The 23,722-nt window shown below is 44.8% G+C and overlaps 3 protein-coding genes across 7 annotated transcripts in view; 2 read left to right on the top strand and 1 right to left on the bottom strand.

Moving 5' to 3' along the window:
• The window catches only part of LOC147049937 (SH3 and PX domain-containing protein 2A-like), a 36,815-nt gene extending 30,525 nt beyond the window's left edge, over positions 1-6,290 (top strand). For 3 of the 4 annotated variants that reach the window (XM_085922953.1, XM_085922952.1, XM_085922950.1), the window contains 6 exons: positions 63-146; positions 2,094-2,211; positions 2,292-2,620; positions 2,750-2,799; positions 3,022-3,141; positions 3,216-6,290. In XM_085922953.1, the coding sequence (XP_085779079.1) occupies positions 63-146; positions 2,094-2,211; positions 2,292-2,620; positions 2,750-2,799; positions 3,022-3,141; positions 3,216-5,135 (2,621 nt within the window). In that variant the 3' untranslated portion in view covers positions 5,136-6,290. The remainder of the gene's footprint in view (positions 1-62; positions 147-2,093; positions 2,212-2,291; positions 2,621-2,749; positions 2,800-3,021; positions 3,142-3,215) is intronic. The other variant, XM_085922951.1, reaches the window with a different exon arrangement.
• Positions 6,291-6,368: 78 nt separating this feature from the next.
• The window catches only part of sorcs3b (sortilin related VPS10 domain containing receptor 3b), an 80,742-nt gene continuing 63,388 nt past the window's right edge, over positions 6,369-23,722 (top strand). Inside the window, exons 1-2 of one of the 2 annotated variants that reach the window (XM_085922944.1) lie at positions 6,369-6,524; positions 8,690-8,857. The gene's annotated coding sequence lies outside the window, so the exon portion shown is untranslated. Of the gene's footprint in view, positions 6,525-8,671; positions 8,858-23,722 lie in introns of those variants that run through there. The other variant, XM_085922945.1, reaches the window with a different exon arrangement.
• On the bottom strand, positions 7,807-20,412 carry LOC147049936 (E3 ubiquitin-protein ligase NEURL1-like). Its single transcript, XM_085922958.1, has 7 exons — positions 20,112-20,412; positions 18,297-18,664; positions 17,326-17,647; positions 11,270-11,932; positions 10,106-10,258; positions 9,425-9,529; positions 7,807-9,308 (listed from the first exon to the last, which is right to left on the bottom strand). The coding sequence occupies exons 1-7, from the start codon at positions 20,137-20,139 to the stop codon at positions 9,070-9,072; spliced, it is 1,878 nt and encodes a 625-aa protein (XP_085779084.1). The 5' UTR covers positions 20,140-20,412; the 3' UTR covers positions 7,807-9,069.

The raw sequence follows: 23,722 nt of genomic DNA, 5'->3' as shown, positions 1-23,722 counted from the left end.
AACATGTGCCGCTTGGCACTCGCTTTCCATGTCCGTGTCCGGTCGACGTTTGTGTCCGTCAGTCACTAAGCGCCACAAGTCCCACCTGAAGAGGCTGGACCGGAGATGGACGCTGGGTGGTGTCATCAGCCGGCAGCAGAGCCGAGGTGAAGTGAGACAGATGCCGCGACTGTTTTTGTTGTGTGTGCGTGCGCTCGTGACGTCGCTCTTTGTCTCATCCCGCATCCTGTTGACGTAAATCCACTATGACTAACCACTAACTGACATGCAAATCAGCACTTAATAAGCCGCTCGTTGAAAACAAATCCATTGTCCCGCATTCAAATGCCATTGATCTCCCCCACCCCAAAAAAAAACCACACCAAAAAGAAACAACATTTTTATTATGAAATGTTGATCCTGATAAAAAGTAGAGGTTTATATTTCCAGGAAAACTGAATTGAACTCAGTAGCTTTCAGGCTAACAAACAATTAACTGAAATTATGTTACAAAATATGTTTGTTTTGTGTTTTTGTTGTATTCCAACCCTGCCAAATTCTCCAGAACAGCTCTCCCGCCACGTACCAAAAAGCTGTTGCGCAATACACAGCGGGATTGGCCCGACGCCGCATTTAAGAGCTGTGTTAGAGCCGGTTACTGCAAATTGCGACTAATCTCGACACATCAAAAACGACGTTTATGACGTTCACGGGCAGGCCTAGATGGTCAGTCATCATTAGAGGAGCAGTATGGGTCGGCGTTTGGGTTCATACCAAATTTGCGCTTGGCACCACGTTCTGGAGTGGAGAGAGGGGGAGCGTTGTTTCCACCCGAGGACTCGAAAGATTGTGCTGACTCCGCTCAAATCAAGTCAAACAGTGATGGAGGCGATGCATGTTGTGGTTAACAAAACATCTGATTCAGAGTTTCCCCTTTTTGCTCCACTGGATATTGTTTGAGGAGGAGAAGGGCACACAAAAAAAGAGTCCCCAAGGTGAAAAATACAAAAATATCCTCTTTTGTTGGATTTTAGTCTTGAAAGTGAAAAAGAGGGGAATTGTTATACTGCTTCCTTTCTGCTTCTGAACTGGAAAAGGGGAAGGAAAGGTGGATGTATACCGTATATTCCGTGAACAGTGCTAATATTTACTAGCGAAAGTCTGCTCGCTATCATGCAAATTGCCATTGACAGGCTAATGAAAATTAGCATTAATCTAGGTTAATAAAAATTAGCATGAATCTTAATATGATTGGCCCAAAGCCGTAATATACGGAAGACACGCAACTCTAAATTCGGACTATTCTATATTCTACAACAACCCATAAAAGCGATTGTTTAAAAAATCTACAACATAAATAGTGGCGGGAATTGCTTTCCCACTTCCTGTACGCTTTGAGACAACCTTGGGAAAGGGCAAGTAAATGGGAGAAAAAAAGGACTTTTTTGTAAGCAGGATCCCAAAAACTGCTTCAATGTCTTCGTCTGACTTTTGTCGCCTTGCTCTCTTGAGACTCAGTCGGCCAGGGTTGGGTCAGGAATTGCCATAATGACGGGAAATGGTGTCTGTACCACGACGTGCTGGCCTTGCTGGAATGCATAAATCAGCACCAAGCCTTTGGCTGGCTATTATGTGCAGAGTTAAGAGGCGCAAGGCCAAGGACACTTCGTAGGACGTCGGCTCGCCAAAGGTGCACATTATGTAAACAACCGTAAATGAATGGCAGCCTGCGCATGACGTTTGTATCTTTAGGATTACTCCGGTGTCCGACATAATAGTCGACTTGCTCAGAGTCATAATATTAGAATGGAGTGCAGCTCTGTTTACGCTGACTTTAAAATGCACTTTGTAGACGTATACATGAACCACCCCACACATATTTATGGTTTGCTATTGCCGTTTCATTCTTTCCCTTTGGAATTCATCCCAAGACTGTGTAAAAATTTGCGGTATTTTTTCTGACACGATGCCACAAAGCCAGAAAGTAGTACAAAAATAAAAATCATATTTTTGGATTATGTTTGAATTCTTGTTGTTTTCATACCAAAAAAAATCAATAAAAATTATTTTAAAAAGTTGCTAAAAGTATTGCTGTATTTTGCTGTTTTACATAGAAGAGAAGTACATCACAGTGCAGCCGTACACTAGCCAAGGCAAAGATGAAATAGCGTTTGAGAAAGGCGAGGTCGTGGAAGTGATCCAGAAGAACTTGGAAGGTTGGTGGTTCATCAGGTGAGCTTTACTTCACACACCCGGAATGACAAGTTCACAGAAACCTGTAGCATGCAATTATTCATGTTATTTACTCGCAGGTACCAAGATAAGGAGGGGTGGGCTCCAGCTTCTTATCTCAAGAAGATGGAGGACCTCTCCTCACCCCCCAAAAAGTCAGTGACCGGCCCAGTGGAGATCATTGGAAACATCATGGAGATTAGTAACCTCCTCAACAAGACGTCCCCGAGCGAGAAGGACGTAGGCAGCGCCAAAGTCTCGGAGAGCCCCCAAGTGGCCCGCAAGGAGATCAGCTTACCGGTCCTGTGTTCGGACCCAGGCCCTGTTGGCATGCCGCAGGACGGCAAAGGCAAAATGGAGCCGGCCTCGCCGGCCGTGGCCCGCATTGCACCTCACCGGGTGGAAATCGGTCAGTCGTGTCTTTTTATACTAAAATAATTCCAGAATTTTTAGTTTACTGTAAATTGTTCTTGAGGTGCATTGTGCTTATGTATTCATTATTTTGACAGTATTTTTCCTTTCTGTCTCTGATTCATAGGTTCCCCAGTTCTCAGGCAAAAACCTCCTCCCCGAAGAGATGCAACCCTGGTAGGGAAGCTTTGTTACATATTAATATATTTACATAGTTATATTTTCATAAAGTGATCTGACGAACATTATTCGGTCGGATCATAAAATCCACATCAAAGGTTCTGTATGCTTAGTTGTGACTGACTACATGGGAGAGATTGAAGCTTTTCAGTATATATATATATATTTTTTAACGATGACGTGTTATCTGGGTTAAAACAAAATGCCCTTTATTCCCAGGGATTTCCTTTGCCCTCCCCACCAGAGCCACCTACAGTCGAAGCTGAGTATTACACTATTGCCGAATTCCAGTCTTGCATATCTGATGGGATCAGTTTCAACGGAGGCCAAAAAGCAGAGGTAAAAATCACACAATATACGACTTCCTCATTGGTTCTTTCGAATAACGTAATGTTTGTCACGTGACGTTTTAGGTGATTGAGAAGAATTCCGGTGGTTGGTGGTATGTCCAGATCGGAGAGCGAGAGGGCTGGGCTCCGTGTTCCTACATTGACAAACGCAAAAAGCCCAACCTCAACCGTAGAACGAGTACGCTATGTCGCCCCAAAGTACCTCCACCGGCGCCGCCTGTCAAGAAGCAGGACTCCGTGGGGACGGCGCCACCCAGCAGCCCCGGTCGAGAGGCTCCGGATTCTCCCGTGTCTCCAGGGAGGCCCGTGTACGAGGAGCCGGAATACGACGTCCCGGCCATTGGCGACCTGGATCTGGAGTCTGAGTTTGAGTTCTTGAGAGGTGAAGCTTCCTTGGTGGATGCGAAGAACGAGGACACGTCTTCCGAAAAGGGATCCCAGCGGTCCTCTAAACCGTCTCCGGCCTCGTCGCTCCACAGCGCCTCCTTTAGGATGTGCGAGTCATTCGAAGACAGCCAAGAGGCGGAGGGTGAGGAGGAGTGTATCTATGAGAACGAGGGTTTCCGGCCCTTCAAGGAGATCCCGGAGAGGCAGTGCAGCCGTGACTCCGGTTCCTCCAAGGCCAGCGTTTCATCCAAAACTGGCAAAACCGCCAACCCCAAATCAGGAGGATGGAGATCTGCGGCTAACAAGCTCAAGATTAACTTGAATGGAAACCAAATGTCAGCCAAAAACGAAGAGGGGTCCGGATCTAAATCAGCCTCCAATGAGTCCACCCCGGATATGTCCAGACCCAAGAAAGACCAGGAGGACAGCAAAACATCCCCCAACGCCAAGTCCTCCTCCAAACCCAAGCCGGTGGTGAGGCCTAAACCGCAGCTGGCCAAAGCATCCAGCGGGGACAAGATGGACATCAGCACGCTGAGAAGACAGCTGCGACCCACGGGGCAGCTCAAGAACGGCAGCAAAAACAAAGGCGAGGACTCCGAGACCGCCTCTGTCGTCTCCTCCGAAGACTCCTTTTCATCTCAGAGCACGTCCTCAGAGTTCTCCTCCATCTACTCCAAAGGCAGCCGCGGTGACTCGGACGCGGAAGGCTGCGTCCTCTTTCGCACTACCGACGCTTATGAGAAAGTCCAAGAGTCGGAGCTGAGCTTTCCTGCCGGCGTGGAGGTGCTGGTGCTGGAGAAGCAGGAGAGCGGCTGGTGGTACATCCGCTGGGACGACTCCGAGGGGTGGGCCCCAACGTACTTCTTGGAGCCCGTGCGGCAGCAGGATGACGCGGCTGGCTCAGAATCCGACGGAACGCCTTCCAAACCTGGGAGCCTCAGCAAGTCCAACAGCCTGGAGAAGAACGAGCAAAGGGTTCAGGCCATGAACAACCTCAATCAGAACCTAAAGAAAGTCACTCCACCGATCCCCTCCAAACCACCCGGTGGTTTCTCCAAACCCACCGGCTTGTTCGGGTCGCGCAAGCAGAACGGCGGCAAGCAGCAACAGGTGGTCAGACCGCAGTCGGTCTTCATCTCAGCCCCCATCAGGGATAACCCGAGCCCCGTCGGCTCCCTCAGGAGAAACGAGTCCCTCAACTCCGGCAACCACCCTCGCGGAAGCCCCGTGGTGCGTCGCAACGCCTCATTCGGCACCGTGCCCCGCAACCTGCCGTCCAACAACATCGCCCTACCCAGCCGGAACCCGCCCAACACCGGGAGCACGGAGTTCCTGGGCGGCAGCTCCCAGAGGAATGCCCTTCCTGTGTCCACCGTAAGACCCAAGCCCCACATCATCCACAACAACCTCAGGGAGATCTACGTCTCCATTGCCGACTACCACGGTGACGAGGAGACCATGGGCTTCCCAGAGGGGACCAGTCTGGAGGTTCTGGAGAGGAACCCCAACGGCTGGTGGTACTGCAAAGTACTGGACAGTGGCAAGCCCAGAAAAGGGTGGGTTCCTTCCAATTACCTCGAGAGGAAGCCTTAGTGCGCTCGGAGCCGGCAGAACTCGCGCGTTGGAAAGACTACTCACACGGACACTTTTGATTTTGTACGAGAACTCCGGGAAGTTCACAATGAAACAAGAGGAGCAAAGCCAAAGAGCAACCTAAAAGAGGAACTTGATGCTTCGTCAGTCCTCCCTAAACCGCAAGTACAGTAATCCCTCCCCATTCGCGGGGGATAAGGACCGATTCCCAGAATAAAAATAATATCCGCTAACCGATACCAATGCTAATGTCCACTCTTTGTGTCCTCACCGATGCCAAGTACTGATAGCTCTCATACTTTTGATCTAAAGTGTTGTGTTCTGGAGCAGATACTGCTGAGGAAGACTTCCTCGATTTTTCCCTCTGTAACTTCTGCTAACAACCCAGGCTCAACATATAAAATTTGAGACACATCACTTCAACATAGTTCCTCGAACCCAAATGTAAAAATTTCCTATCAGATAGAGCTTTGGTGCCATCTTTTCTTAAGAGAATAGTGTGAATAGCTCGAAGTAGAGTCCCCCCCCCACACACACACACACACAAACATACACAAAACGTGGATTAGTGAACCGCGAATATGCAGGGGATTACTGTAATCATTTTTGTAGAACTTTCTAAGCATTTAAATCTTACTGCATGTTCGATTTTATTATACTGACAAAGCCTTGAGCTGTTCAAACGTAACTTTTTTTGCTGCTAAGTGTTAGTCACATCTTGGTGCTGTCTTCATTGCATGTTTTCATTGCTTTATTTTGTTGTACTGTACGTTAAAATTATGTCAAATGTTCGACGCATTTAATTGTTCTTTTGTGAGCATCTTTAATCGTAACGATGGCTTGTAATAATAATAATAATAATAGAATCCCTTGATGGTTTACCAGGAAAACAAAAGCCCTTTGCTGTCTTCCACCCAAATTGTATTTATTCATTCTTTTTGTACCGTTACGGTTGACACAATTGTTCACAACCACTTCACGCGTATGCTCCAAATCTATCCTGACATTGAAAAGAAATTTCTGCTGGGCAGTAAATTTGACATTTTTACTTGTAGTCTTAACTCAGATGCTCACTTTTTGTTTTACTGTTTACGGTGTGACAAGCAGCAATAACTCAAGTGCCTGAAAATGAGAATAAATGCACTTTTTAAACGGTTTTAACTTTTTTTTTCACTCAAGTTTACTTTGCGTGTTTGACGTCACGTTGACAAAATTATGTCCAGGTGTGCTGCGCGGATTTCGAAAGCTGCGCGCGCATCACTGAAGGTAAAACGACGGCAGAGGTGTGAAGATGGGAAGATTTGTTTGTTATTTTGTATAGTGTTGTTTTTAGTAATTAAATAGTTTCGGAGTTCAATAATCGTGTTCGCCTTGCTCCTTTCACGTCTGGTAAGTATCGTGACCTTTTTGTTTAACTTGAAATGTTGAATACGTGGTCAGGAATTGTGGAAGAATGGCAAATGTTTGCTCCAATTCGACACGACTGTCAGTTTAATTTTCATGTCATTTAACAATAAAGGAACTAGATAAACCGGCTACGTTACCCACTCTGACGTTCAAGAAGAGTTTACAGTGAGGACGTATTTCTACTATGTTTAGAATGATTGACGTTACAGTTGGTGACTGTTCCCCCATTTCACATTACGTCCACTGGAGGGCAGCAGAGCGCAGCATCTCAACACAAGAACGTCACTGAATCAACCGCCTCCACCTCAAACACTGACTGACAGTGATTAAAAAGCTTTACAATGATAACAGGCAATTGCCATCTTGCACTCGAAGTTGAACTTTGATTCTAATTACTTTTCAGACTGTCCAATATTACTGAGATGAAAGCTCAAAATCTTCAACAAATAGCATCTTCAATCTCATGTCCTACGTCAATTTTGGATTCCAAATCAATACACTATGTGTGCATGAATGGGAACATAAATTGTGTGTCAAGAAGCGATTGTGACACTTGACCAAACACTCAGAAGATATTAGGAGGCCAACCATCAGGTTCCTCCTGGGCCCTCACAGAACTTATGTCTGTCTGTGGAGGTTTTTGTGTGGTCAAGTCGGGATCTTGCTCATCCTCTAAATCTGTTCTATGTTGTCACATATTTTTAAAATTTAAAATGGCAATAGCAAAAGTGCATTTTAGAACTATAAACTGCATGTGCAACCACTTCATATATTTATGTTTTATTTTTTTCTTCACAAACTATGCATCACCCCTGCGAGACCACTCGGCCACCTGTTACATGTCACTTCATCGTGGCCTGTGCGCTAGTAAATAAAGCAGGGCTTGCTCTACATAGCGCAAGTCTATAAACAGTCAAAGTGTAATTTACAGCTGTTTATTGGGACCCGCTGCCTCCCCCTCCTCCTTTATCACATTGTACGTATGTACTGTACGTAAATGGGCGTTGCACAAGTACTCAGTGAAGCATTGGGTTTGATGCACTGCAGATACAACGTGCAGCTCGCCAATGTTCTGCCTTAACTGCTTTATTGCCTTCAACATCTTTTTCATTGGAATGCGTACAATGGAACTTTTGAAATGTTTTTCAACAGGGAATAAAACTAATTTGCAAGACAAATTGTCACTCGAGATGTTTATATTAAGATATTTAATTTTAAGAGACAAAAGTAGAAAACAAGAATAATGTCATCAAATAAACAGTGAGGCATTTGAATGTAAACTTTATTGAACAGAGTGAGACGTCATGTCTAATTTGAAAAACACTTCCCTCAGATAATAGCAAAAACACAACCCCCAACATTAATATAACAATAACAATAATAATAATATTTATAATGATAATGGCCTTTCAATTATTCTTACAAGTTGAACTATGCCTATTAAAATTTAGTTACAGAAATTACCAAGCTTCACTGATTTTCAATTAAGCAAACTAAGCAGCTAAGCTCTGTTTTGTTTTTTGTTTTTCACGATAGCTTATCATAGTTTGTAGATAAGCTAGCATGTAGTATCTTAAATTCATTTCAATTCAATTGCCTAACTTGAAGTACAACACAGTATGAACAATATTTTTCATCATTATAGAAATTCTTCATAGAAACATTGAGAAAAATAAATACCTCAGACTAATATACATCTTATGATTCCTAATTATTTCTCGGCTAAAACTAAACGTAAAATCTGCTCATCATTCCAGTTTAGCAGTGCACTTTTTATGCCAAAATGCTTGAATTCATGATTGAACTCTGCTTTTAAGGGCTTTGTATTATTTTTGAAAAAGGCACAATAGGTGACAGTAATGATACTCTAACAAACAAATGTTTTGTTTTAGTGGCACGCCATTAAAAAAATTGACTCGGCCCACTGTAGTTATTTATCAGTGGCTCAAATATTCTCTTAAGAACTCCAAGTTTGTCATTGTGGACACACCCCAAGTTTCAAGATCCTCGATTATGGTGAAGTAAACAAAGTCATTTCTTGTCTACCTGCCTCCTCCCGATGATGAAAAAAAAAAAAAAAGTCTACTTGTCCTTTAAAAGCTCCTGAACAAAGCCAGACTGTTAACTTTTTTTTTACCCAATTACAGAAAGTCGTGCGTGCTTTGGCGCCTTCTTTTAAACGGCAACAAGGTGACCTTCCTCCACTTCCTGGCTCATTTGCATCCTCCTTGAGCCCTCAGGATTGTCAATGCCCGTCTAGGGCTGACTCAAGTGGGCATAAAACACAGTCAAAGAACTCAAGCTAAACATCTTTGGTGAGTCAAACATTTTATCAAAATTTCCATGGTTTTCCATTCGATTTTGTCTTTTGTGTATATCGTTTTTGTTGAATATGATTGTTTCTACAATTGTAATATGAAAGTGGCGCTATTCGTAAGTGCACTGCCAAACGGAAGGGTTCCAAACGGGCCTCTCACAAAAACACGAGTCTTTACTACTCAAAGAAAACCTGAGTTGATCTCGCCAATCAGTCGGCGCCCTGCGAACTTTTGTAGGTCTTGATGATATCTCGGATGTGCTTCCTGCAGATGGGACAGGGCGCCTTGTCCTGTTTTAGCTTGAGGGCGCAATTGTAGCACAGACAAAGGTGGCCGCAATCGTACAACACCGTGTCCGCCGTGTCGTCGCAGCAAATGGCGCACTCGTCTGAGGCTTGCGGGGGGCCCACAGAGCTCGGGCTAGTCGGCGGGGTGTTCTGCTCCGTATCTAAGTTGAAATCAAAATAACACGTTTTTTTTTTGTTTGTTTTTTCGGAAACTTTCACGCCCACTGAAATACTTTTTAATCCGAAACACACATTGAGTAGAATCTACGCAACAAACCTGTGCTGAAGCGGTTGCTCCTTTGAGATGACAAAATGGCGCTGGGCCCCGCAATGGCTGACGGGCGTGGTCTTAGGATCGACTGGAGTAGTTGGTCTGGCCCTGCTGTAAAACAAGAAATTCTATTCAACAAAGAGGAAAAGCCTATTTCGCAGGATTGGATGTTATTTCTTACATCTAAGTCACTTTTAGTAAACCAGGAAACATTCTATTTTAGCATTTAATTCGCCGCCAAAATATGATCGTTAGGCAAGTTGGACACATTAAGACTTGCTTCTCCTCCTTATGAACCTGGTCTTCACTTTTTCTCATAAAAAAAAAAAACGTAGCGGACAATGAGGCTTCATGTTTACACTTGTCTCCATCTTCTATTATTTGCGCTCCAGCTCGACATCGCATCGCTGCGTTCTATTAGCTCTGTAAATATTTGACCTTATGTGCAAACAAGTCAGCGTCGTGGATCCGTTTCATGCATTGCTGCTGCGCTGTGCTGTTATTGTCAAACTGAGTGACTATTTGGAAAAGTTGAATATGATGGCTTTTAGACCATTCAAAGCATGTTGCAACATTTCTAGAGGTGTGACTTCACCGAAATCGACTTAAACGGTTCCCAACTATTTTGTGAAGGCACGATCAGTGACTGCCATGAGCTTAGAAGTGCATGTGAGGGTTTGGACAAACCTGTGGAAGGCTGGCTGGAGGTGACGAGTCTGCTGGAGGAGATGTTTGGCTCTGTGGCCGTGTTGGTTGTGGTTAAGGGCGATGCTGGGAGAGAAGGGACGGCGGACACAGGTGATCTCGGTGGGCCTTGGACATCTGAGTGCGAAGACAAGCCTGACAACATACAACAGACGAGAATGACAACAGAGCTGAAGAAACAACCAATCAAATAGAACCCACAAAGTAAGCATTTGAATCCCCGGTCATTGCAGAGGATCCGGACCCAAATGCTAAAGGCGAAGTAGCACCAAGATGTCACAAGACTGTGCCAAAGCAGTCCCCAAATGTTAGACACGGCTTTGGCCTAAAGACTACAATTGCAAATTGCAAATCATGTAAATGTGCGAGAACAGTGTAACGTAACAATTCGGAAAGACACAGTCGCTATAAATGGCAGATTTTTGTAATATAACTACTTTCCCGCAACAGACAAGTCATGTCAAGAACCGAAGAACATTTTGCACAAAACGGATCCAATCTCAACGAGACGAAGCAGCGCGTGGGCGCGACGGCGTCCCATCTGTTCCGTTTGACGACACCCAGCCATGACATAACTGTCACTCGCCTCGTTGGACACACGTTTCCACGGCAACCGCCGTCCGCCAGTCCCCCACAGCGTGTGGGTGAGCCGAGACGTGTGCCGCCGCCCGACAGTCCTTTCCGCAGCTGGAGTGGGAAAACGTCTCACAGGACGAACCCGGAGAGTGGAGGCGGGAAGCGAGAACGGAGGAAGCGAAGAGGAGTGATGTCCCACCGAGGGGACGCTCGGTGGGTGGACGCCCAAGCATCTTCATGCGCCGCAGCGCAATTACATTTAATAATGCGTATGGTGGGCATCGTAAGGAGCTATTATGAGCTAACCCCCTCCTGATAAATAACACTTGTGGCAGCGGGGGAGCTCCAGCCTGACAGAAATTACCTCCTAAGCACTGATAGATGACTACGGCAAGAAAAAAAAACATGTTGCTTGCAAGTGGCTGGATGATATTCAGGGAAAGCTAAAGTTTTAGTTCCCCTTAAACCTGGCATTGAAATTTACCAGAATCCTTCCAGAGAATTTCCACCATTTTTCAACCCTGTCAAGGAAAATGGACGAATAAAAGCTTGAAGATGACCCCAACGTACCAAAAATCTTGAGTTGCGCCACGTTCTTATGTGGCATGAAGAACATCCACAGTGGTCTGGAGTTGTCCACGCATAGCTGCACCCCCAAGCTGCCGCCGTTGCGGCTGACCACCACCTCGGCGGCGGCATTCAGCTCAAAGCCCAGGATATCTTCGTTGGACAGCTGCGCGGACAAGGTGTCGAAGGCCCAGAACTCCTGGCGGTCCAGCAGCCACACCAGGTCGGTGGGCAGATCCTGGGGCCGCAGCGTTGCCGGGTTGCAGGCCGTCACGCCGTACGACAGCCCGGCCGGCCCGGCGGTGTGCACCATGACAAAGACGCTCTCGGATTGCTCCAGAGGCCGACTGGTGAAGACCAGCGTTCTGTCCGGGCCCTGATGCTTCAGCATCACCGCCGTATGAGGATCCTCCAGGCCCACGTGCTCGCCGTGCACGTGGTGAACCCGCAGCTCGCCGTCCAGGTGCTCGCGGAGCTGGGAGCACAGCCGCAGGTTTTGAGAGTTTTGCGGCATGTGGTCGGCGCACTGGTGCTCGTCGCGGTCGTCATCCTCCGGGCCGTCTTCGAACATGTTCCACAGGTTCACCGGAAGTTGAGACTTCTGCTTCTTTTTGGGGAACGTCAATCGGGAGCGGGTTGACACATCCGGTGGTAGTGTCTCGCTGTCTGTGGAGACAAAGAATTGTTGGTTGTCCGTTAGGGTTGAAGGAAGTAGGCATCGAGTCGTAAATTTTATTTATTTAGATTTTTATAAAAATTATTATATATATATTATATATATTTATATATATTTTTTAAATATATATTCTACGTTTTCTATTTTGCTACTCACATGTGGCACAAAAATGAATTTGAACCATCTCTTTATGATGCAGTTTGGAGCACAACTACCACCAACTGTATAAAGAAGCATATTCATTGTAAAACACACTCAGTAGCTTCGGGTCAGCAGCTACGTAACAACACAAAAAAAAAAAAAAGAAAGATACACAACGGGTTTATGTAACGCACATGAGAAAAGAAGATGAGCCTCCCACTCTGTCTTCAGTGTGGAGTCTTAAGGCTCATTCGTCGATGGGTTGGACATTTTCTGAGCAGCTTCCATTTTCATTGCTAATATCACCCAGAGGCCTTTTTACCCACTGAACGTTGTAAATCAAATCAAATACTGGTAATTTGTATTTTATACAAACTATAGACACTAAATATAATAAATGTAATGTTAAACCCCAACAGCGACGTCAGTGCGCCAATAAGAGGCCATGAATACGATCCCACTTTAAAACGAAGGTGTTTACATTCAGCCTTCAGAAGTTGTGTCAACGCTTTTTAAAGACTCGCCAGGGGTCTTGATGTTTACATAACGTACATGAATTCACGAGCCGGTTGGCAGGTCCTCTTTGTATCTGCGAGTTTCTGCCTTTTTACGAGGACTTGGGACTCCGTTTTCGCTAATGGATCAGCGTGACCCAATGCTAAAATTAGCCTGATTGGATGCTAGCCGCTTTCACCCCTGATGGGACTTGACTACCGATTTTGGCTACTGTGCCGGTCAGCTGATGACTTTTATCATAAAGAGGCGGCACATCTCCGGCCAGCCGCTGATAAAACTGCTTGAACTCAATTACTTCCTCCGCAAAGAGTGTCCACAAGCAAGCGCGGGCGTCTTATTATTAGCGCTCTTATCATCTGGCCAGAAAGGAGATAACTTCTATCTTCGCCTTTATGCTTGGCATTTGTAAGTTTCTTGTCAAGTCGGGCAAAAGTAAATAAAGGAAATGTTAAGTGTCTGCTGAGGGGCACACTTAACTCCGCGACGTGATCCACGAATGCTCTAAAAGCACGTTGAATGTAAAGTTTAGACATGTAAAAGTTTAACAACTGTGTCTTTAAGAGTGGCTTCCACTCATTTAAGAGGAGCCACAAAAAAGCCATGGCAGGTTAAACACTGGAACAAGTAGATAACCTAATAGCAAATTACATTCGTTTATGCCCGAAGCTATTGACTAGCTCGAAGCAGGATGGGAGGGGCTGAGGGGCCGTATTGAAAATGATCAAGTAGTCTTTGAGCTTCTCAATGTCGTGAGAAAAGCTCTGATCAATTGACGCATACCGGACCAGGTCAACTTTTATTGACCTTTGCAGATGGAGAAAAGTGGAAATAAAATAACAAAGGAGACTCGCTCTACCCTTGACGAACGTTAGCAAGCAAAAAAACCACAAACTGGATGGACCCGTTTAAGAAAATTACAATAATAGAGGCCGAGCAGCAATCCAAATCTTGACGATGCAAAAAAAGTGGCCCGGTTGCACCTGCACGTCTGGCAAAAAAAAAAAAAAGTCCAACGTAGGCACTATTTGAGAAGAAATAATATCAGAACCTCAAGCAAAGCTTCCTAATAGCTAAAAGACGACTATAATTCTACAGCTGTACTTAATGTTGGTTAAACGGGTTGGGCTTGGTTGGCGCAAAGCCAACGTCAACATTTAAATACCAAACATGTTTTATAAGCACCAAATGTACCCAGAGTTCATTTTGTTCCTTGGCCCGGCGCAGCGGGATTAGAAGCGCGAGTTGGGCCGTTTCAGAGGACGACCTCACCAAGGCCGTTTGCATTAAATAGCGTCCATGTGGGGATTTACATGGGTTCAATCCAGGACAAGATCTAGAGGAGATGAGTGATGTCATCTGTCACGAGAGCGCAGAGCAGGGTGGAGTAGAGGGGTGTTGCCTAAAAAGGCAAAGGGGGCTTATAAAGGAAGAGAGAGAAGAGGTACTAGGGGAAAACGTGTTGAGCTTTTGGAAAGAAAAAAAAAAAAGTCCAGACTCTCCAGAAGAGTCTTCGTCACATGTTGTAGACAGGATGAGGTCAGAGGTCAGTGAACACAATAGGCCATGGTCTTGCGAGGGTGATCAGCATCTTCCCCTTCGATTCCAAAAAAGTGTCAAGCTTCATTAGCGTTTCAACGCTGGCTCACGGAGAGTCCGCCAGGACCCGTCAAGTCAGAGCAGCTGCCTCGCAAGCGGTTTTTACTTTGCCTCGACGATTCTTCGCCAAAGCCTGACATCACTTGAAACCAAAAACGCTTGTAAATACATTGAGGGGGAATCTCGGTTCATGGCGGAGTTCCTTTCATACGGTGGCAAGAAAACTCGGATTTGTGGTCGGAATGCGCCGCGGTCGATCGCTTAGTTACGGTAATGTTAAGAATTTTACCCAGAAAGGTATCAACGTGAACCAAGTGTCCTCTCTCTGGACCCAACAAAAGATTATAAGCTTTGGTGATTTCCTGGAGACCTTGGGAAAGGCTCCTTTTGAAATTCTGGCAGATCTAATCAGGTTTTAATATCCACTCCCTCGAAAAGAGTGATCAGACGTGGAACGTTTACAGCACCAAAAGAAATAACAATGCTTCATTGGATGAAATGTGAGGGGAAACGAGTTTAATGATTACATCGTTATTTGCCGTTCTGGTTCACTGATAGCCGCTTTTGCCTTTGGCTGGAAACGCGCTCAAGATCGATGACTTTGCGTGTCGTGACTCCACAACTGAAATGTACACTTTGTTGTTGTTGTTGGAGGCTTGAGCAATTTGTGATTTTTCGCCGTGTCTTTATGCCAAGACGACCTCCTAAAAAACAGAAACTAATTTTAGCTTGTTTACAAAACCGAATCGGTCCTAGCAGTAATAAGAAAAGGAGAGTAGGCGGTCATGTGACTCAACGTTGTTTTCAGTATCAGACCTCTCTAAATTTAACATCTTGTCATGCCTCAAACAAACACGTGACAGGCCAAGTAATCCCTTATTGACATGTGAAACAATAACAAGGTGACGGCGGTGAATGGAAATAGAAGCAAAGAACGACGTTTGACCTGCCTGTCCAGTTTGGCGTCTGTAGGACAACAATAGCGCCAAGTAATTCTGTTGGATTACTCATGCTAACATAAATAAACGTGCAAAGGCACAAAAACTATTGGGTCACTGCACCAAAAACCTAGAATCGCATTTCATCAGCCAGATTTGATTTGTTGTCCACGTAAAATCGGATGATGGGATCTGTCAATCGTAACGGGAAAGCGGGACAGCTTTACGGACCACGTTTATGACGGCGTTCCAGCCATAAAATGTTGAAAAGTGGTGTAAATTTAACAATGCATTTATTGTCGCCGTTGACGAAAGGCTCTGCATCTGAATGAGAAGAATAAAATAACACGGGAGGTTTATGTCCTCGCCGCTTTCAATATAACTCGGGATGTCCTTAGCCTCGTCTTCATCACCTGAGAGCTAAGAAAGAGGTTTGGATTCTTCTCCGCGTTTCAAGAGAAACAATTGATTTCAGCCTCGCGGACCACTGGCACCGTGTCAGTGATCAAGTATGACTCATCCACCGCGAGTCCAAAAACTCCCAGCGGAGTTTCTTGCATCTATCAAAAGATGCGGTTGACTTACGGGACTTGTGGAACTTGGCAGGAATCCGTCAGGCGCGTACAAACCGGTGTGGTCTTCCGGGATTGCTAGACAAACACTCTCAACCAGACGAAAAAGGGATTTTCCACTTGAGAGGAATGAAACTGAAAGTAGCGTGCGACCTAATTTACCAAACCTATGCAAACTTGTTTCAACGTCCAATCGCTAACATTGCTCAACAAACTTCGAATAATGTTTGCCTATTTAAAGTCTCACTAAGCCAGTACTTAAGTAAACATTTTTAGATCTCATCCACAGTATTTCATCTGAAATTGTTTCAGACTTCAAATGCTTTCCCCTTGATGTTTTTTTTATCCCCCTGATGGCCCAAGTCCAGCAATCCCACCCAAAACTAATTTAGCTACTATCAGCCACATTTATCTCAAGTACAACCAAGGTCATCCACGTCAAGCCATTCTCTACACTCCGCAGAGTTCACTCATAGCGCCACGCTCCATTTGTATTCCCCGAAAACAACCGCTGCAGACGTGGGCTGATGATCAGATAGCATCGCTCACAGCAGGTGGAAACCACCGGGGCCTGTTCTTGCAGCTGGTGGAACGTTTGTGTGCGGACCCCAAAAGCAACCTCGCTGCTCTGGAGAAAAATGCACAGATGCGATTTTCAATGTTGTCAGTCTTTGAGTGACTCGGCTAAGACCATTGACATGACTCTGTTGAGCTTGTTTGTTTTGATTAAATCAGAGTTGATGAAGTCAGACAAGACCCAACTTCCTGGTCTGAGAGAAAACAATGGTAGTCCCATAGTCGCATAGTCCATGTTTAGTCCTGCAAGTGGGGCATGACTTAGACAAGAGAAAATCAGTTTTCATCATATCCAGGTTTACCAAAGATACCGTGCGGAGATCAGAGACCAGATAGCCGGATAGAACTGAGGCACTTCCGCTAAGTCACATTTAGATCCCAAGAGTGAGAGATTCCACAGCCGTGATTGTCTTGGAGGGTAAAATAAAAAAACCTCAGCAGACCTGACATCATCAGCATGACCAAGACACTTCATTGGTTCTTGGACAAGGCCAGCGAACCTTCAGATAGTCGCACTCTAGCGCCAGATAGCACGTGCCACTTGCTTTCAAGCGCACGGCGAGAAATAAGGTTAAATGGTTTGAACTCCAACATACAGGAGCCCACTTTCTATTTTTATTTGCAGTGTCGACAGCTTCTAATTGCGAGATGAGAAACAGAGACGTTCTCAGAAACCAAGTTATAAATACTGTACGTACTACAAGCGTTAGACAATGCATCCCTTCTTTTTTCTTTCTTTTTTGAGAAACCTTTTTAAAAATTGGCCACAGCTGTTCCTTCATAAACGCTTCTCAAAAGCAACTTACGAGAAGCGAATCAATGAGACGATGCCGACTGCGCTCGTCTTCTTTCATGCAGCGAGCCTTTAAACTTTGAAAAATCCCTTCAGGGAGATTTTCTTGTAACTAACAAAGGGTGGTGTTTGCTATCTACCAAATCTCCCACCATCTTTTTTTCCACAGAGCTATTTTTGTAGGTGTGAGGAAGGTAGGAACAGCTGTTAATATGTACGAACACGTGTTTCTTGTGAGGTAACGGACTCACCGAGAAGCTGGACTCCCTTGGTCTTCCCGTAGACGTCAACGAAAACCCACAAAGGCAGATAGGAGCTAACCTGCCTGAATAAACGTTTAGGGGTGCCTTCGTTGATCCGGTAGAGCACTCGACCCTTCTTGGATACCCAGAAGGAGATGACGCTCTCGTTATTGAGAAGTTCTTCTGGCAAGGGTTTTGCCCAGAAACCGCTCTTCGACGCCAGATCTGGACACGAATACCTCGGCAAGCTTTTGGGGTTCATGGTGGACGGGTCTTGGGTAGTGAAACCGATGCGTAGTGCGCCTTGCCAGGCGTGGTGGGTATGCGTGATCTGGGAAGGAACATGGAAGAAGTTCATTTCCTAGATACAACATGAAAATCCATATCCAAGATGAGAACATTCCTTAAACAGCAAGGACTACCATACTTTCCCTTTTCGAGACATAGATGGCCTGATAGCTGAAGTGGAAACTTATACTGAGCCGCCTCTTTGGCCAACACAAATACCAAAAGTGAGAAAACACACGAGGAGAGAAAAAGAGGTGAGAAGACGAGTGGGTGTGAATGACTTTCTCTCACGATGGCGCTCTTAAAAAAATGATTGCTATATACGCTAATGCAGTAGCACAGAGACACGAATCAGACAATAGTGCTCACGTATGATTGGTTGATGCATTTACCAATGAGTAGATAATGAATGGATGGTAGATCAGGTGCCTGGAAGAACTGATGGATGATAGATGCATTAATAAATTCATGGGACATAATGAGATGATGGAACGAGTGGATGGATGGTCTACAAACGGTTAATAGCTGGATGGAAGAATGGAGGACCAACTGATTGATGGATATGCCTTTACAAATTGATAGATGTTGGATAGTGACTGAAAGGCGAACGAGTGGAAAAATAGTTTCGATGTTCCTAGAAGTAAACGCTGGAGATGTCTCGACTTTGGAACACCATGCTCGATCTGTCTCACCTTCAGCCGGACCACCTCGTTTACAGCCACGCTTCTGTCGCTGAAAACGATGGCGTTACAGAAGCTCGCTCTCCTCTGGACGATCCTCCGTGACTCGTCCATGACGATTTGCGAGCCCTTCGCCGTCGGGTGGAAGAGAAGAGGAGGATCCTGGTGGAGGGGGAACCAGGTTTGATGGCTGGACATCCGTACATGCTTGTTGTGACGCACTGATGCGACGTGACCCGGGGAGTCTATCGGCTTGTTGTGGTGGTGAAGTTGCGAGCCGGGGCACTGAGGCATGACGGGAACTGAGCAGTCATAGCTGTGCTTGTGGCAAAATGAGCCAGACGGAAGAGACGTGATGGGAACCGCTCCGTTGATCAGATCTGCAACATGCAATTGATATCGGGTCAACGTAACACATTTTAGAAATTTAGAGATTTTATTTTCATTTCAGCGAAACCATACAATGGGACAACTGTTTAGCTCAAGTGAAACACGCCGCTTAATAATTATAATGACAATGACTCGTTGCATTCTGGTTTTTCTTTTGTCGTGGATAAGGTCACGCGTGCGTCAACGTTGACGTCTCACCAACAAACACAAACCGTCCAAACCACATTCATTCAAAGCAGGAAGCCGAATGTTTTACGTGAAACTACCGCTTCCTCGTGTTTTGAAGCCGATCTCACTTTGTGTGACATTTGAGTGTCGTGAGGTTTGACAAATGATCAATCAACCAGATAGCCGTGATCATCGGTAAAGGCTGATTATGTGCCACATCACCTCTCCTTCTATTCCAAGAGTGTCACGCCGGCAGATGAACACGTGCAATTTGGACAGTCTCCATTAGACTGGCTGGCCAAGAATCACACTTTTTGAGCATTCTTTGCACCATTTTTGGTCTCTGTAGAACAAGGCTCAATTGTTCTGGTCAAAGTCACGTTGACCATACTGCACGTGTGATGTCATGTTGCACGTCATGTCTAGTGGATAATAGAAGCAGACTATGTGGTCGGACAACTTCAGCTCATGTGTCAATCCGACTTCATCGACAAAATAGTAATTGCTCCCCTTGTTTGGATCACGCTGATCTGACAGTGGACAAAGTTGGAGTTTGGAGCCAAAGTGATTGATGGGTCCTTGAGTGGGACAAGAGGATCACCAAGACCCTGAGAGGGTTTATTGATACGTGCAGTTTTGAGTTCCAGGAAGATGACAGTGCCGTCGGGTGGCCAAGCATTTCCGACACGGAACTGATAGCTACTCGACATCAAAACGCCCTCTGGGTGAAATTTGGTGAGGATGGGGAGCATCTGTCATCTTCCTCAAGTCGCTAAAAAATAGATCTATCACGGCTAAAAAGAATAATAATGAAACTTTGAGTTCAAAGACAAAGTCTTGCTTTATAAAAATAGTTTCATTTTCTAACGACACAAAAAGGTCAAAGTAAAATTAGTTCCAACACAATTGCAACCTTGCAACTCCCAACTACCTGCTTGATTGCATCCCTTTAAGTAAACGTCAAAAACGAGGTAAAAATAGACAACAAAGTCACTCTTAGATAAAATAGTTCAAAGTAGGAATGGAAAAGAAAAACGGAGAAAACTTCAACTGTATGCTGACACCATTTAAGGAAATTAAGAACTTGTATTTCAGGAAGGTTTTATTTGCAAAGTAATCGTCATGTGATATTCCAGAGTAGCCTGGAGGAAACAAGCCTTTTTATAACTATATTGCCACAAAACATTTATAGACTCCCCCCCCCCCCCCAATATTAATTATAACAAGAACTACAATAGCGTTGTAGGTGACGTCATGTTTTGTACTTACGATCATGTCTAGTGACTTGCCCACCCATGCCTGCAACTGCTGGTTGGCGGTGCTCGCTGCTGCTGGATGCAAGGTGCGTTCACGGTCCTCCTCACTCGGACCTCCAAGTCGCATCCACAACGATCACTTTTCAACGCGCGTCCTCCAACTCTTCATTCCATGCAGGCGCGCGACGTATTTTTGAACGCAAGTGTACGACGCGTGCTGAAAAAAAAAAAACGATACCGCGCGTTCGCTCCACACAAAATAAGACTTAAATAGCCCCCACACCAAAGAGTGTACAAGCGCTCCACGCATGCATCATTTGCATGAAAGGTGCGCGTGGAGTCGGAGGTGGAGCCTGGAGGGAGGATCCATTTCCAAGCACGCACGCTTTGTGCAGCGCTCAAAAAAATTGAAACGGATCTTTTCTATGGGCTTTGGTCTATTTATTTTTATTATGGAGAAATTGTTTTTAAACAGCAAACATTGATGTCGGAATAGTCAGTCTATGAGGAATTGTGTAGTTGTAAAGAATTTTTTTTTTTAACTTCAGGGCTGTCAAGAAGAGCATTCCAAAGCCAACAGGTGGCCCTATAAATTTTGGAGTTATTTTTGCCATGCTTGACATTTGAATGAAGTAAATGCCAATTTGGTCTAATACAGATAAAAATTGTAACCTGGACAATTCTAAACCTGATCCCGAATGCTGACTAGTTTTCACCAGAATTAATTCAATAAACCTCTGATGCGAGAGAAAAGCCTTGTCGAGGTCATCAGCCATTTTGATTCTGCTTGACTAGAAGTTCCTACTTTCGATTTCCAATCAGTTAATTCTACATGGGTATTTCTAACTTGACGGAAATGGAAAAGTTTAAAGCGGCGGTGTTCAATGAGCGTGGAATTTGATGCGGCAGTAAACACGTGGTTGATACCAGCCCTTCTATAACTTGACCTGGGTTAGTCCTCAAGGTTGCCTGTCCATAACTCGCCGCAGTGTTTCTTCACATTACGGAGGCAAAAAATGCTGATGCGTTATGACAGACGATGCTCGACGGACTCGCCGTGATGACTCCGTATGGACGTGATTGGCTTCAGGCTGCTTGCTGATGGTGGAGCTGAAAATAAAAGGGACTTACTACGCTCTCCATAAAGTTTCTATGGCAATCTTTATTGCTCTCTGCGGTTTGAAAAGGCTAATCTGTGTTTGCGACGGCGGCGGTAAAATCTGCAAAATTAAAACGTTTGTTTCGGAAGACATTTTAACACCTCGTTGCGATTGTCTTCGCTCTCAGCGGGCTACTTGTAGGAATCTGCCTTGTGGCCTTGGTGATTACATAACTTGCGTGGGCAGCCAGGGCCGTGAAAAAAGGTGCCGTCTCGGGGGGGGGAAAACCAGCTCTTTTAAAACCAAACTGCGGCAAGCTTGAATGCGTAAATCTGAATCTATCTGTGGTGAGAAAGCAAAGTGTGGAGAGCCTCTGTCTCTGAATCTCCAGTCATACCTAATGTGTTTTCTGAGTTTGGTCATGTAATATTCGCAAGCTGAGCCATGATTAGCCGTTACCTGAACCCCGAGCTACTCTCATGACATTTAACTCCGCCTCACATAAGAACATCTAATTGTACGTAATTCTTTTGAATGGACTTCCGCTTTAAATCGTATTCATCCATTTCTCGGAAAAGCACTTGACGTAATTGATTGTTAAGATATTGTGGTTTGCAATCTTTAACTTAAATTACTATTGAGTCATCAGGATCGAATGGAGGAAAACCTGTACGTACATCATTTACCATAACGTGTACGGGCGTCCTATCCACATCTATCGACGACTGTTATTCAAAATATGCTTGAATGAAACATGGCTAGGCAATCCCGTAGCACGAGTTCTGTCGTTGTCATCTTTAGGTCCGCATACCTGTTTTTTTTTGGGTTTTGTTTTCTTTTTAATACATGAAGGTCCATGAGAACTGGGAATAATTTTAAAGCCACCACCCGCTGGCTGTGTCAATAATTTCCAGGAATGATTATTTTAGACACAATGACATCCATGCAAGGCTCACGTTTCACGCCGATTTCCCATCTTGAAAAGCCTCCAAGCTTTCTCTCATGGGTCTGAACACGCCGTGGGCAATTTGCCACACCTCCTGCAACTGTGGATTATTTGAAGCCCGGCGCCTGGCGCTGCGACAGCTGCCCGGTGGGGTGTGCCGGGGGGCGGCTCGTGCGCCACTGTCTTGACAGCCGGCCGTAACGTCAGTCTTCCATTGAACAAAAAACAACCATTGAGCTTTGTAAAAAGTCATACAACACGAGAATCAGCTGAGCCTCACCTGAGGGGCTTCACTTAGACACGGACCACATACGGGCACAAGAGCGGGGGAAAAAAAGTGTTTGTCACCAGGAAGCTGAAAGGGACAATTTTTTTATTTTTCCAGGAAGTCACAAAATGAATTCACTTGTTTTGTTTAACAACCGCAGAAATCATCTCATCTACAATAAATAGTGCAAACATCTAAAAAAACAAAAAAGTTGATTACTAGTTGTTGCATTCTGAACGTCACATGACCAAACCCTGAAAACAGGTTAGTGAGATTTGCTGGAAGGAAGCCCGTCATCGGTTTTGTTAAAGCTGCTTGCGCATTTACTGGACTGGACAAACTTCATTCCGCAGGCATTCGCAAACATTTAACCGCTAATAGTGCCTAGAAAAATGTGTAGTTTGAAGCGTACTTGCTAGAAAGTATATATAATAATATTGTAGATGACTGTTACATCACACCGTTTAAATATTAGCACTGCACTCATTCAGTAATGATTCCAAAAAATTGAAATATTAAGACGCTACTTTCATTCACTCGGATCCTTGTTAGCCAAAATGACAAATTTTTCAAGCTTGAGAAAACTCCCAGAAAAGCGATTGAATCTAAACTGAGCATAATCATCTTTCTCAAGGCGGATTATTTCCTTCTGTTAAATACATCCAATGCTGCAGCCTGTAAGTGTGTGACTCTATCATGCAGATCCAGTTTCACTTTTGATTTCAGAAGGATTAACATGCCGAAGACAAGAGTCACTTGAGCTCAGAGATTTAATTAGGCGGAACTATGAAGGCGGAGCGCTTTTGATATCTTAACATGTTTGATATAGCATAGACTGACACTAAAGAATCTTTCTACAGGCCTTGCAATCATTTACCATTTTTTTTACATTTTAAATACATAATTGTATTGTATTACGTGGTTGGAAAGTAGTCCGGGGTGTTTACACCACCTCCCAAGTGTCATGGAACAACTAGTCCGGGGTGTTTACATCGCCTTCCAAGTGTCATAGAACAATGGACGTACTGTATGACTGAGATCATTAGCATGCTTAAAAGTGATTGGCTCTTTGTTTTTGGGTCCAAATTAATTCCATTTGGACTTGTACTATTCACATTGACCCATGTGGAAATGAGTCAGTCTTCACCTGGTACAAACTGAGCTGCGATACAAATCCAGATCCTCCAAACTGCAAGACATTTACGCTAACGCCTAGCGCACGGCAGTGACCCAAATCTTTTGACGGCGTCAACCCAGCGCATACCACTAGCATTACAAGGCATTCGCACGGTGTCGTACGGTGCAGCTGT

This window comes from Syngnathus leptorhynchus, chromosome 10 (assembly GCF_054491065.1).
Source record: "Syngnathus leptorhynchus isolate UIUO chromosome 10, UIUO_Slep, whole genome shotgun sequence".
Taxonomy (NCBI): domain Eukaryota; kingdom Metazoa; phylum Chordata; class Actinopteri; order Syngnathiformes; family Syngnathidae; genus Syngnathus; species Syngnathus leptorhynchus.
This window is presented reverse-complemented; position numbering and strand designations above follow the sequence as displayed.

What these genes read in the sequence shown, in the direction of transcription:
- LOC147049936 (XM_085922958.1), bottom strand. Translation starts at nt 20,139, where the DNA reads ATGGGTGGGCAAGTCACTAGACATGATC. An exon ending in GGCGCAACTCAAGATTTTTG is followed by an intron (nt 10,259 to 11,269) that starts GTACGTTGGGGT and finishes GTATGTTGTCAG; the next exon opens with GCTTGTCTTCGCACTCAGAT. An exon ending in CTCCAGCCAGCCTTCCACAG is followed by an intron (nt 9,530 to 10,105) that starts GTTTGTCCAAAC and finishes CTTGTTTTACAG; the next exon opens with CAGGGCCAGACCAACTACTC.